Source organism: Mya arenaria, chromosome 4, assembly GCF_026914265.1.
Source record: "Mya arenaria isolate MELC-2E11 chromosome 4, ASM2691426v1".
NCBI classification, from domain to species: domain Eukaryota; kingdom Metazoa; phylum Mollusca; class Bivalvia; order Myida; family Myidae; genus Mya; species Mya arenaria.
The window spans coordinates 920,385-935,482 of record NC_069125.1 but is presented as its reverse complement, the minus strand read 5'-3'; the positions used below and the strand labels follow the sequence as shown (position 1 = coordinate 935,482).

General features: G+C 39.9%; 1 protein-coding gene across 1 annotated transcript; it reads right to left on the bottom strand.

The window, feature by feature from the left end:
- Positions 1-2,564: 2,564 nt before the first annotated feature.
- LOC128231812 (protein wech-like) lies at positions 2,565-13,052 on the bottom strand. The gene is made up of 3 exons (XM_052945013.1): positions 12,926-13,052; positions 5,516-6,512; positions 2,565-3,950 (listed from the first exon to the last, which is right to left on the bottom strand). The coding sequence occupies exons 2-3, from the start codon at positions 6,498-6,500 to the stop codon at positions 3,595-3,597; spliced, it is 1,341 nt and encodes a 446-aa protein (XP_052800973.1). The 5' UTR covers positions 6,501-6,512; positions 12,926-13,052; the 3' UTR covers positions 2,565-3,594.
- Positions 13,053-15,098: the final 2,046 nt, after the last annotated feature.

The following is a 15,098-nucleotide window of genomic DNA, read 5'->3' as shown; positions in this document are numbered from 1 at the left end:
ATGCTTTAACGAAGATGTTATATGGCCTTACCTCTATGAAAAGGCTGTATCGATTGCACAGAATGTCGATATGGAACCGTCTGTTCCGTGGCGATTTGGACGTTAATGTCGCAGGCCAGACGCTCCAGCGGAGACACATTCCAAATACTGTCAGACCACATGAACATACCATTCATTGACCTCTTCTTTGCTAATCTTGATGAGCGATTGCTACAAGGACATGCACGATACAAGGCACAGCATTCGAAAATATCATTGTAGACAAGTTTGGTTGCATTAAGGGGATTTTTTCATCTATGAACATCACAAATTCTGTTTCCGTTTTCATTTTATAGAAAGATAAGTATGGAATACGAGTGTACTTATACAGATATCGAAACAACAACATTTTCATAGGCCTTTGACCTTCGAGACTTAAACCCAAGTCTTTGTTAAATGTGGAAAAACTAACCCCGTATTATTGCAGGAAGAAGGTCTTACAAATGAAAAGTCGATTGAAATATACGACCAATATCACTTAGGCCTAGTAGATGACAGAGACACATTTACACGAGAGTATTAACGATGGACTGTGAGTGGACAATGTCATCACCTGCTTCATACATAACCTTGGAAAAGACGTAAGACGTAGCTACAAATGCATCGTATCCTAACATTACGATTTGCATCATGATGCTGTGCATGCCCGTAGTGACGGCAACGGAGGAGAGCTCGTTTTCTACGATGCTTCGAGTTAAGACATATCTACGTAGCACCATTTCTATTGACCGGATGTCAGGCCTGGGCTTACTTGACATTTACCGCGAGTGTGAAATCAACGCAGAGCAATCGTGCACGAAAAAAAGATTGCCGTCTGGCTCTGTTGTTTAAGATTTAAATTGAGTTTAACATCACCATGTTTGCATTCTTAATTTTGTAAAAGTTATTCCATTTTTTCTTTAGAACGGCGAACATTGCCATAACAAATCGATTAATCTGAGCATCTTATGAGACTTTCATTCGATTCAAATGTATCGTGTTATTTTCCTTCAAGTTTTGATTTACATGTTAGTAGTACGCTTATGAAAATTAAAATGTCATAGTAACCCTTATTTATTATAATTTTCTTTGGGGAGGCCCAAACCCCAAATCTTCAAGTAGAAATATTTATCGGGAACGTTTGGGCAACAATAAACATAAGAGTTTGTCCTGAAATGAGCTTAAACAGTGGGAGTGTCGTGATTGGAGAAATAACGATTACGAAAGAAATTAAAAAAACGCCAGCAATGCGAACCATTTTGACAGACAAAGCACTTAGAGATAATTCGGTGAGGTGATAAATGCGACGTAGGTTCCAAAGTGTAATGAAGATGATGATCCTTTTTCACCTCCTAAAAGCCTTTAAAATCTGATAGGAGCAATCTTTCAAACGTTAAAAAAAATACTCGGACTACTCAGACAAGAACTCACACGAAGTGACTACCACACAACGACCACGATATACTACATCGTCCATTCCTGATGAATCCAAGGCCCTCACTTATAAGTACCATCATCGCATTTTAAGCTAATTTGAAAACACTCAAGAAACCAGATAAAACCACTTTTTTTATAACCTGACTTTTAGGATATCCTGATTGAAAACAACGCAAGGTCAAAAAACTACTTTATTTTATTTCATTTGTTAACATGTGTTTGTTGTACAGGTTACTTTTCCCACGGAAATATTCTCGTAGGCTTAACTATAATGTTTCGAGAAATTGTGACCTGATTATTGTTATCAGATAATCAACAGAGCGTCTCACATTCTGATCATAACAAGATACCGACGGTATATCGTCTGATCTTTACACCTGAACTTCCATTCTTTAAATGAACGGCCTTTATGCAATTGCGAATATCATCCGGTGAACGCAACATCTTCGAATATGCTCGGAATCGTGTATCGATAAACATGTACATTGAAAATTGTTTATCTTGTTTTTGTTTTAAATGTGTCAGCAGGCCACGAACAACTGATATCGTCATTTGTTGTTTTAAGATTGTTGTCACTAGCGTTTCAATTTTAGTTTCATAACAACTATACAGTTGTTTATTTTTTTCCGTGTTGTTATGACATCTTATGACAAACTGTTTCCGAGTACGGTCGTGTCGTTCTGATTACAGAATAAGTGAAAATTAATGACTGAAAGGTGTTTTTTAAATGGAATTAAGTAATTATTCTACAATTCTGGAAATAAATAATGAACAAAAAACAGTAATGAATCGAGTGGTTTATGCCATTTTCGGGGATATGAATGCAGTTGGGCTGCTTAAGGTATGCGTGGAATTTGTGATGCCAACGTCGCCGAAAAATATCCTTTTAATTGTTTTTACACTACAATCTGCCATGCTACGCAGGGGACATGTGGACAGTTAAAGTTAAATCGTTTTTACACTACAATACAATGTTGGTAGCAGTCACTGCACCAGTATTTGTTTAGTTATTCAATTAATAATTGAAGAAACAACTCACCAGCTGATCAATGTCTGTATTTTTAAATCAAAATATGAAGAAACAACTTACGTACTGGTCAATGTTTGCATATTAATCATTTTATGAGGAAACACTACACACACTGGTTAATGTGTGTATATCAACACATCTTATTTATACATGTAATAAAATGTGTTAAAACCACAAACCGTTAATATATCAATTAAACAATATTTACCTCATAAAAGCAAAGTTAAGTTGAACTCACTGATTGACCCATTTTACTTCGTTATGGTGTGGTAATAATCAAACGTATTATATACACCATCAGATTCTAATAGTTCAACTTACAATACAATACAATACAATACAATACACGTACTCATATCTTAATTTCGAACTGCACATTTTAAAATGATTTATAATTTCAACAATACTGGCATGTTGAGTTTTCAAACATTTTTCCATCAATTTAATTGCACAGTTTAGATAAAATTAAATACATTTCTAAATATAGTTTACTTTTATATAAAATGTGAAAACATATTATCAGTATAATATATTGATATACACATTCTTCAACATCATACTTAGTTCATGTAGGATATATATTACACACCCATAAAGTTATAGTCTTGATACTATCTATACCAAGTCGAAGACGTGCACGTAATTTTTCAATGAAGGTCTGCCTTAGGGGCTGCAGGTGACAAGCATCCTCTTCTGCGATTGGCAGTAAGCCACACTATATGGCCATTCTAACCCATCCTCCTTTCCAACTAGTTGGGTTTTCTTGCCGGTGGACATGTCCAGTAACACGATGTTATTACTCTTCCTCGTACACAGGAGTAGCTGGTCGTCTCCCGTAGTTGACAGACCATATGTATCCGTCAGAGCCGGGTCCTTGAAGGTCTGGAGGACCTCCAATGAGATGCTCAGCTTGGTAATGATGCTGTTGAAAGAGTCTGAGACAAAGATGGCCGGAGTCTGGCCATCTTTTGCCACTGTTAGAAAACGACAAAGCAAAAATGCTCCATCGCTTTATTTGTCCACACACTTAATACACGTTCCGTTCATGTCCATCAACACAACCTTGCCGGGGGCTATAAACGACACTATCAGGTTGTCATCACAGAAATCTATTCCATAGCATTGTACACCCACCTTAATAATGCCCTGTAGTGTGACTTTGTCCTTAGTTGATACAAACTGTACGTTTCCCTCAGTAGGCAGAGTACGGCTGCCTTGTCTCCGGGCAGGAGACACAGGTCCCATGGCGAACTCGACAGTTTCAACTGGGACACCACCTTGTTAGACTTGGTGTCCACTAGCTTCACTGATGTATTGTTGCAATCAACCAATAGGAACCTGTCCCCTGGCAAAAAGGCAAGACTGGTCAGGAAGCAGTCATTGGTATCTTCTGATGTCTTCATTGGGATGCCCGGTCGTCTTTTGAACTGGGACTGGCTTAGGTCTGCACGGATCTGCATAAGGGCTGAAAGTAAGTAATAATAATTAAAACAAAAAAAAAAAAAAATTCCGACACAGGAGTGGGCGTATGCAAAAACCTTCTTTATCTATTCAAAGTCGGGTATTTGTAACAGCCTTCGTGTCCTCGTCGTCTGCAAACATTTTAACCTGGCCATAGCTTGAACCGTTTATGAAACCAAACATACGGGCGTTGACGCGCGCTACAAAATACCAAAGAGAAAATAAAGTCACAGGCGCATGGTATGTTTTGTATTTCTTTTAGGTATATATATAGTACAAATGGTATAGATGCCGCACATGTTGATAAATATTGCTGATATGACAATTTTCGGGGTTTAGGAGATATGGAGCCGACATGAAACATAGAGCTCGAACTTTTGACCTTAAAATGTGAGCTTGTGATGTGTGTTTGCATGTCGAGTAAATGCTAAAATGACGCGTAGAAACCCAATGTCCCATGTAAACACCTTGTGCTGGTGCGCTTAAAAAAATCTTATATAATCATAATAACTGTGCTACTTTGGGACAACGTTGATATGAAGTGGCATGAGACCTACAGGAGACGGTAGTTACGAAACTTTTTTCAAGAAGTAAGCATTGAAAGCAAAATGGCCGTCATGTCCAATTTTATGGAAAAGTAATAGACTGATTTAAAAGTAAATGAGTAGCTATATTTAAAGAAGTACTTATTCCCAATTACGTACAAGCGTATTATGATTCGTTAAAATGGCTTATTATATTTCAATTCATGTTTACCATGTAATTTACCATTTGATGCCAAAATTGATAAACAAAAAAATGATTGAAGTAAAATCAAATTCCGCGCTGATTCGTTATTTTTAAAATGAATACATGAGACTTCTTTCTTGGCCTAAATGAACCATTTTGAAACTAAAAAATGGATTCTGACGGCACACTTTTAGAAAAGCATTATCAGCAAGAACAAAGAATAAGAACAAAACATGAAACAAATCGAAAAAAATTATATCAGTTTTCAACCCGCTTTTGTCTTTTACAAACTTCAGTTGAACATCTTACCTTTTATTATAATACAGTTCTAATTAGCATTTATTTAGTTTATTTCAAGGTCAGTGGGCGTTTGTTTGTGGTAACCGTCATCAGTATTTTATCTTTTTAGGTTAAAAAAGTATAACTTGTTTATGATAATGATTTGTTTGAATAACGTAAAAAAGAAACCATAACCCTTCAATATGATTGCATGAAAAAAATCTTAGAATACAACCTACATTTCCAACAAATCGAAATACAGATAGGCAATCATTATGTACTAGTCTTTATCATTAAGCATTTTAGTTTTCTCGGGTGTTTGAAAGTCCGCCTACTGCCACTCATCTGATACTCCCTGTGTCAGATTTTGCTTTGACAATGAGTCAGCCAATGATGTTGAATCAAATCTATAAATGTTTTTTTTAAATACATTTGCTTAAGAGACAATTATGTATATATACAATATTTAAGCAAGAGTTTATGAAGTTGGAATAAACAACTTTAGTAAAATTACTGTTTTGAACACAGAAGGTTCATGTTTGTAACCTTTCAATTATGTACCTTGTGCATGTAAAAGCTGTTGCTGCTTTGTCTTTTGCTGTCGTTGTTGCTGCATCGTCTCAGGTTTGTGTTGTTGCTGTTCTAACGCCGAAGTTGATTCCTTCTCTTCCAACTTTCCTATTGCTGTGTTAGAAGCTAGCAAATGTTCAATGGCGGGATCCCTAAGTAGCGTGTACTGGGGAACTTTACTCAACCTGTCTACATCGTCCAAGGCTTTTTGCAGACCTGTCAGCTCTTTTACAGCTCGCTTTCCTACTATAAACAGCTGGTTGCTGTTCGCTTCTTGTGCTTGTAGCTCCGAACTAAGTTTTTCAGTGGCTTGTTTCACGTTCTTGCATTTTGATTTCAATTCATTTAGCAGTGACGACGAGTTTCGTTTCTTCTGATCGATTTCTTCCAGTAACTCCTTTTCCCTCTTATCCAGGTACTGGTTGATTTCGTTCCTAAATTTGCGAAGCTCATTGATATTGGTGAGACTTTCTTCGTCCACCGAATTCATGCTTGCGTGTATGTTTGATGAATAGTTTTCAATGTCATTCACAATTTTGCCAAGTCCTGCCATCAGACAGGTGTATTCTGAAGCTTCCTTGTATCGTTTTGCCACTTGATAAATCTTCTCTACATTACAAGAGCGATGTTCTTCATTCCCAACCACACAGTATCCACAAAGAAGGTCCTCATGATGAGGGCAGTAGTATTCTATGAACTTTTCAACATGGAGCTTACATGTTTCTGTAAAATGCTTATCCGCACTGTCGGCACGGAAGGAGGAAGGCATACTGCTCTTATCCTGGAGGGGGTGGTTCCTAGTCAGCTTCATGTTCCTGTGTACGCGGGCACAGGTAGAACAGAGGAACTCATTGCAGACGGGACAGAAGGCCTCGGGAGGAAGTGTCTTGCCATCTTCAAAACAAGGCTGGCAATAAGTGGTTTCATGGGCTGATTTAGTTGCTTTCGTAGCATTTCGGCCTGGGACTGCATCCATCCCTCGGAGATCCTTTAAGGTTTAATGAAATATTTAGCTACAATGTGAATCATATAGATTTTACGAGGGAACTAAGAAACTATTTTTTCAATCGTGTAAATATGTAATGGATACCCTGCAAATTGTTTTACGCCGTCAGTGTTCCATTCGGTTGTATTATACACTAGCTGTTTACAAGAATATAGTGAGGCGGTTGAGAAATATACACCCGTAAAGACACAAAAGTAAAGAAAAACTAGTAACACAGAGCGAACGCCGACGCGCGTAATATTATTCTACCGTCACGCAGGTGCAATTTTGCATTCGTTTAATATCAAAAAGAGAATTAAGGACCTTGCAAACAGGCGTTCGTTGTTCCATTTTTAAAATTAATATATTGACCATTTTTTGAAGTAAACTTCTTGTTCTAAATCCGACCATTAAGTATCTCCGATGCATACATTACAGCACGTACTAATACTAAAATACATGTAGTTTACTTTTACAATGGTAAAAGCAAATACACTTGCGGAACCGTATATGACAAAAACTTTAGCTTTTTTAATTTGATTTATGTTGGCTCATTTTTGAAATGCGTGAAGTGTGCACCATACCAACGTATCACCATATCACCGCGGTGATGCTGTGCTAGTACCTTATCTCCATATATTGTCAGATGTTGTAGAACATTTGAATATCGTAGGATTTTAGGCTGAATAGGCGAAATAGCGACATGAAATATGTTTCAAATTACTATGTACCGCATATATTGGTATTATTATGGTGCGGAAACCTGAAAACGAGCAAGGGACCATACCGATTTATGTCATCGTGTAGCCGAAGACTAGACATAGGTGATAGTATATGTGACTAACCTAGGACTTTATGACGGCTATGCGGTATGGGATAACGTATAGGCTCCCAATGCCTATTTTTCATATATTCATTAACTGTAGCGGAAACCTTTAAACGAGCAAGAGGGCCATACATACCAATGTACCTATGTATTTAGGCAGGCTATGTGGGATAGGGAAAAGAAATACGCTCCCGATGCCTATGTAGCCAAAGTACAACAATAATGGTGGAAAACCCTTAAAAAACAGCCAGCGGAAAATAGGGTATTGTGACAATTTGTAGCTAAGACCTGGCTTTAAGTCATGGCATATGTGAATAACATTAACTGTTATCGCGTGGAAACCTTAAATCGAGCAAGGCGACAATACCAACCTATGTCACCGTGTAGCTGAGACCTTGTGATAGAACATGTGAATATCTTCGGATTTTAAGCAGGCTATGCGGGATAAGGACATGAAGTAGGCCTCAAATGCCTATTTACCAAGTTATGCCATTGTTATGGTGCGGAAAGCTTAAGAAGAACAAGGCCACCATAGCGACCGATGTAACTTTAAAGCCGACACCTTTCCCCACATGAAAGTTTATGTGAACAACACAGGATTTTAGACAGGTTATGTATTCTATGGACATGAAGTAGACTCTCAATGCTTACCTGGCATTAATAACATGTCATGGTAAAGAAACCTTCAAACAAGCAAGGGGACCATAGCGACATGTGTCAACGTGTAGCCGAAAGCAAGTCCTAGGTGAATATTTTAGACAGGTTATGCTGTATAAGGACATGGGAAAGGCTCCACATGCCTACTTGACACATATTTATCAACTGGTATGGTGCGGAAACATTAAAACGAGCAAGGTGACTCTAGCGACCTATGTCAACGTATAGCGGAAAGCTAGTCCCAGGTGACAGTTTATATGAATAATATATTAAGGATTTAAAGCAGCCTGTGCTGTATAGGGGCATGGAAAAGGCTCCCAATGCCTATTTTTCACATATTGTTAACTGTTATGGTGCGGTAACACTTAAACGAACAAGGAGACCCTAGCGACCTATGTCAACGTGTAGCCGAATGATAGTCTCCGATAACAGTTTATACGACAACCTAATATGTTAGACAGGCTATGAGGTAAATGGACAATTAAAGTGCTCTAAATGCAAATTTTCCACATATTCATAACTGTTGCGGAAATCTTAAAACGAACAAGAGGACCAAACTGACCTATGTACCGTGTAGCCGAGACCTTGCCATAGGTGAAGGAACATGCGAATATCCAAGGTTTTAAGGCAGGCTATGTGGGGTTGGGACATGAAATAGGCTCCCGATGCATAAATGTATGGTAGAGGTCAAGAGGGCAAATATTGACCATATACGCATTATGTTGGGTTTAGGACGGGGCCAGACTAAATTCCTCGTAGTAATAGTTGTTTCCCGAATGTAGTACACCGGTAGGTAACCCTTGGAAACAGTGCCATTGGCCCCTTTGCTCGTTGAAATGGCAATCCGCACCATAACAGTGTCAGAATATAAGCCAGACCTGCGATAACGAGTCCTACATGTTTCCTGGAGATTTATACTCTTATTGTACTGATTTTGATGGTGGTACGATGCTAGCACCGCAACACCGCGGTTATATGGTGATACCGTGCTACGTTGCTTCATGCACATTCATTTATGATCTTTTCATTTGTTTCAAAAGGCCGAAGACCTTTCCGTCCGATGACATACTACATATCATTACTTTGAAAGTGCCTAATAATAAAGCTCTCAAAAGCAATATCTTTGAAGAATTTAGACTTTGATCCAAGTTGTTTTATTTCATTTGCAAGGCTGAAAAGAAATCCTTTCAATGACGCTTCACATAGAATGAATTAGTCTTTCATATCAGGTTTCATGATATATTGCCTGAAAATAGAAGATCGTTTCCCATTTAATTGTTATCAAAATTGGAGAAATGCAATCTCACTGTGTATATGAAAACGTCAAGAAATATACAAATAAAAATAACAGAATTACGAAGAAATGCGTGTGTAAAATATCAAAAGAGTAAGTGTTAGGACGGTACTCGAATTTATTAACTTGACGTTTTTTGTTGTTGTTTTTTCATAATATTTGAAGTTTATAACATTTGAATTACAAATATATGCAATAAAAAGGTTGCGTTTGGTTATAAATAAAAACGTTCAGGGGAAAACCATAAGTACAGTATAAAACTGTAAACCGGTGGATGGCGGGACAACACATGTACAGCTGGTGGATGGAGGATTGGGGGACAACACCTCTTCAGCTGGTCGATTGAGGGTTGGCGGACAATACCTGTACAGCTGGTGGATGGAGGGACGGGGGACAACACCTGTACAGCTGGTGAATGGATGATTGGGGGACAACACCTCTTCAGCTGGTAGATTGAGGGTTGGCGGACAATACCTGTACAGCTGGTGGATGGAGGGATGGGGGACAACAGCTGTACAGCTGGTGAATGGATGATTGGGGGACAAAACCTCTACAGCTGATGGATGGAGTGTTGGCTGACAGCGCCTGTACAGCTGGTGGATGGAGGGTTAGGGACAACATCTGTACAGATGGTAGATTGAGGTTTAGGGGTACAACGCATACATAGCTGGTCTATTGAGAATTGGGAGGAAACACTTCTTCAGCTGGTGAATGAAGGATTGGGGACTACGCCTGTTCAGCTGGTGGATGGAGGGTTGGGGACAACGCCTGTACAGCTGGTGGGTGTAGGAATGGGGGACAATGCCCGTTTAGCTGGTGGATTGATGGTTGGGGGACAACGCCAGTACAGCTGGTGGATGGAGAGTTGTGGGCAACACATAAACAGCTGGTGGATGGATGGTTGGGGGACAAAGCCTGAACAACTGGTGGATAGATTGTTTGGGGCAACACCTGTACAGCTGGTGAATGGAGTGTTTGGGGACAGGGCCTCTGCAGCTGGTGGATTGAGGGTTAGGGGTCAAACGCCTCTCTTGAGTTGGTTGATATAGGGCTGGCAACGCCAGTACTGCTGGCGGACGGATATGGTGGGGCAACGCCTTTACAGCTGGTGGACAAATGGTGGAAACGCCTGTACAGCTTGTGGATGGAGGAGGCGGCAACGCTTATACGATTGGTGGATGGATGGTTGGAGCAACTCCTGTTCAGCTGGTGGATGGACGGCAGGTCCAACATCTGCACAGTTAGTGGATTGATGGGGGCGGGGGCAACGCATGTACAGCTGGTGGATGGAGTTGGGTAACGCCTGAATAACTTTTGGATGGAAAGTGGGGAATGGCTTGCACAGATAGTGCATTGATAGGGGGGCAACATATATACAGCTGGTCGATTAATTTGGATGGGGGATGTTGTTAATTCCTACACAATTGCTTGATAGATAAGGGGCAACGCTTGGTAACTGATGGATGGAGGGGTGCAACGCCTATATAGTTGGTGAATGATCAGGGGGGACCACCTGTAAAATTGGTGGATGGAAGTGGTTGGGCAACGCCTGTACAGTTTATGGATGGAGAGGTGGTAACGCCGTACAGTTTTTGGAGTGAGGAGTGGAAAACACCTGTACAGTTAATTGATGTATAGGAGGGCAACAATTGTATAGATTGTTGACGGAGGTGGACAACGCCGGTACAGCTTGTTGACGGCCAGGGGGACATCTCTTGAGATGGTGGATTGAGGGCTGGCAACGCCTGTACAGCTGGTGGATGGATAGGGTGTGGCAACGCCTTTACAGCTGGTGGATAAATGGGGGCGACGCCTGTAAAGCTTGTGGATGGAGGGAGCGGCAACGCTTATACAATTGGTGGATGGATGGTGGAAGCAACTCCTGTTCAGCGGGTGGATACACGGCAGGTCCAACATATGCACAGTTAGTGGATTGATGGGGGCGGGGGCAACGCATGTACAGCTGGTGGATGAAGTTGGGCAACGCCTGAATACCTTTTGGATGGAATGTGGGGAATGGCTTGCACAGATAGTGCATTGATAGGGGGGCAACACATAAATTATACAGCTGGTTGATTGATTTGGGGGGGGGGGGTTAATCCCTACACAATTGGTTGACAGATAAGGGCCAACGCTTGGCGACTGATGGATGGAGGGTTGCAACGCATATTTTGCTGGTAGATGAGTATTCGGGGGCAACACCTGTACACAGTGTGTGGATGTAGAGGAGGGTAACGCCGCACAGTTTTTGGAGTGAGTATTGGAAAACACCTGTACAGTTGATAGATGTATAGGAGGGCAACGCGTGTATAGCTTGTGGAGGGAGGTTGGGCATAACCTGTATAGTTTGTGGCTGGAGGGGTAAAGCAAGGCTTGAAAATATTGTGGACGGATTAGGGTCATCGACTCTACAGTTGGTGGATGGACGGGGGAGGAAACATCTGTAGAGTTGGTGGATGGAGGGAGGGGGGAGGCCTGTACATCAAGTTGATGGTGGGGGGGGGGGGGGGCGAGCAACGCATTCAATGTTTGTAAATGGTGGGAGTGGATGGAGGGGGGCATAGCCATAACAGCCGGTGGATAGAAGGAGGGGCTAACGCCTGTACAACTGGTGGATGGCTAGGCAGGTAGGTGGACGGAGGTCCACGCCTGAACAGTTGATGGATGAAGGGAGCAAGCCTGTACAGCTGGTGAATGGAGGGATGAAGGGCAACGCATGTACAGCTTGTGGATGGAGGTGGACAACGCCTGTACAGCTTCTTGACCGATAGTGGGACATGGCTTGCAAACTTGTCGGGGGGGGGGAGGGGGTAGGCACAGTTGTAAATGGAGGGGTTGAGGTTGAGCATGTACAGTTAATTAATGGTTGAGCGGGAAATGTCTATACAGCTTGTGGGTGGATTGGAGGGGTAACTTCTGTTCAGCTGGTGGATGGACGGCGGGGCCAACGTCTGCACAGTTGGTTTATGGCGGAGGAAATGCCTGTATAGATGGTGGATGGATAGGTAGGGCATAGCCTGTACAACTGGTGGATGGACGGGGAGTGGCGACACATGTACATAGAGGATGTAGAGGGTGGGGGCAGCAACGCCTGTAAACGTTGTGGGTGGAGAGGGACAACGCCTGTTTAATTTGTGGATAGAGGGAGGGGGAGAGGAAACGCATACACATTTTGTGGATGGAGGGTGGGGACGGCAACGCATGTACAGTTGGTGGATGAGAGGCGGCACCGCCTGTACAGTTGGTTGATTGAATTAGGGGGATAGGCAACACATGTACAATGAGTGGATGGAGCTTGCTCAGCTGGTGAATGGAGCGGGAGGGGCAACTATTTACTACGACAGACAGCACCTGTACAGTTGGTGGTTAAGGGTTGGGTCATGTCAACGCCTGAACATTTGTCCTGGATGAACGTGGGATAGGATACATATTAATACCTATTCATTACAGTTGTTGGAACATATGTTCCATATCAATGCTTCTTTGTGGTGTGATTTGTACTGAGCAGACACGTAACGGGGAAGAGAATATCAGATACATGCAATATGTACCAATTATCAATAAGTACCCTGGAACGCCCACTTTTCTGACTAGTGAAACACACAATAGATATTTAAACTAAATATACAGATTACTTACAAGTAATATGTAGCAGCCCGTTTATTGTTTAACGCCCTTTATTGTTTTAGACAGATTCGGGTTAGTGTAGAGTTTGCCGAGAGATTTTCCTTCTTGCCAAACTGTTATGATATAGAAAGTATACCCGTCACATAAATGTACATGTTTTCGAAAAAGAAACTAGAAGCTACATCTCACTATCAAAGGGAGCTTACCGTGTAAGGAAAGTAATGTTCTTGTTTTGTCTTACTTACCCTAATTGATAATTATTGTTCCATAATGTTGATATAGGGATATTCCATATATGTACTTGTATCAATTTACTTACTAAACGGTCTTGTTAATCAGTTCAGCAGATCAGGTTCACAATACAATTGTGCATATTGTTCCTACAAGTGGCAATCCATAGATCTGACTATCTTGATGACGATGCCCCTGCCCACCCCCTCCAACCCCCAACCCTCCGTCTTCCCCCGTCCCTCCATCCCTATCGAAGGTCACAAAACAGACAAATAATAAATAATGTAAATTTGTAAAAGAATTTTTTCATTCGAAAGTTCAATGACAGAAACAGTTACGTCCGTGCTTGGTGTCCACGTACCGCAATGTACATATATGTTGAAATATGATTTCTTAAGCACTGATAATATCAACGGTTTCTGTTTAAACTGTCCACTATTTGATCATTTATTTTGAGTTATAAACTGATGTAACATAGACCTGTGGCCAGTGGCTTTCCGGTAGTTTACGTTATAGTATTACAAAGAAGAACTAACTTTGATTTTGTTAATGTATTACTGTGATTCATACAAGTGTTTCTTAAACCCAATGATTCCACATAGAGCAAAATCCGTTCTAGGTCCTAACGATTGCGTCCGACATTCAAGAAGATGTCAATTTGGATAACAAGGATAGTGGTGCATTTTGGGAGAAGCTAAGACCTGTCTTTAGTGTCGGAAATGAAGTACCAAGATACGTATTCAAGTTTTAAACGTATTAATTTTGTAACGTAAAAACTTACATGTGTCTTGTCAAATAATTCATTAATATAATTGATCCTATGGCATGACTTACATTTCGAGATAAATTAATATAAAACAATATGAACAAGTGAACTAGCAAAACACATTGTACGTAGGTAGTAAATATTATTTTGCCGAACTTACACATACATTACAGCTAGGATATACTTGTTTGTTGTTACATCCAACGACAATAATTTATATGTATGATGAAAGTTGTAATATACTGTTAACGATATTCAGAATCCTTATGATTAAATTTACATAACCGTCAAATAAATCAAGTTGACTTCTATATTCCTTATATGTTCACTTCAAAATTCCTTATATGTTCACTTCCATATGCCTTATATGTTCCCTTTAAAATTCCTCCTATGTTCACTTCAAAAATCCTTTTATGTTCACTTCCATATTCCTTATATGTTCAGTTCAAAATTCCTTATCTGTTCACGTACATATTCCTTATATGTTCACTTCAAAAATGCTTATATGTTCGCTTTAAAATTCCCTATATGTTTACTTCAAAATTCCTTATATGATCACTTCCATATGCCTAATATGTTCATTTCAAAATTCCTTATATGTTAACTTCACAATTCCTTATACAACTATGTTCACTTTAAAATTCCTAATATGTTCACTTTAAAATTCCTTTTATGTTCACATCAAAGTTCCTTATATGTTCTTTTCCATATTCCTTATATGTTCACTTTAATATTCCTTATATGTTCACTTCAAAATTCCTTATATGATCACTTCCATATGCCTCATATGTTCACTACAAAATTCCTATTATGTTCACTTTACAATTCCTTATATGTTCACTTCAAAATTCCTTATATGTTCACATCAAAGTTCCTTATATGTTCTTTTCCATATTCCTTATATGTTCACTTTAATATTCCTTATATGTTCACTTCAAAATTCCTTATATGATCACTTCCATATGCCTCATATGTTCACTACAAAATTCCTTATATGTTCACTTTACAATTCCTTATACAAGTATGTTCACTTTAAAATTCCTAATATGTTCACTTCAAAATTCCTTATATGTTCACATCAAAATTCCTTATACGTTCACTTCCATATTCCTTATATGTTCACTTCAAAATTCCTTATATATTCACTTTAAAATTCCTTAGATGTTCAATATAAAATTCCTGATATGT

Bases quoted from the DNA above. Each gene is read 5' to 3' on its own strand.
- LOC128231812 (XM_052945013.1), bottom strand. From the start codon at position 6,500: ATGGATGCAGTCCCAGGCCGAAATGCTACGAAAGCAACTAAATCAGCC. The intron at 3,951-5,515 runs GTACATAATTGA...ACTTACTTTCAG, and splicing joins ACAGCTTTTACATGCACAAG to CCCTTATGCAGATCCGTGCA.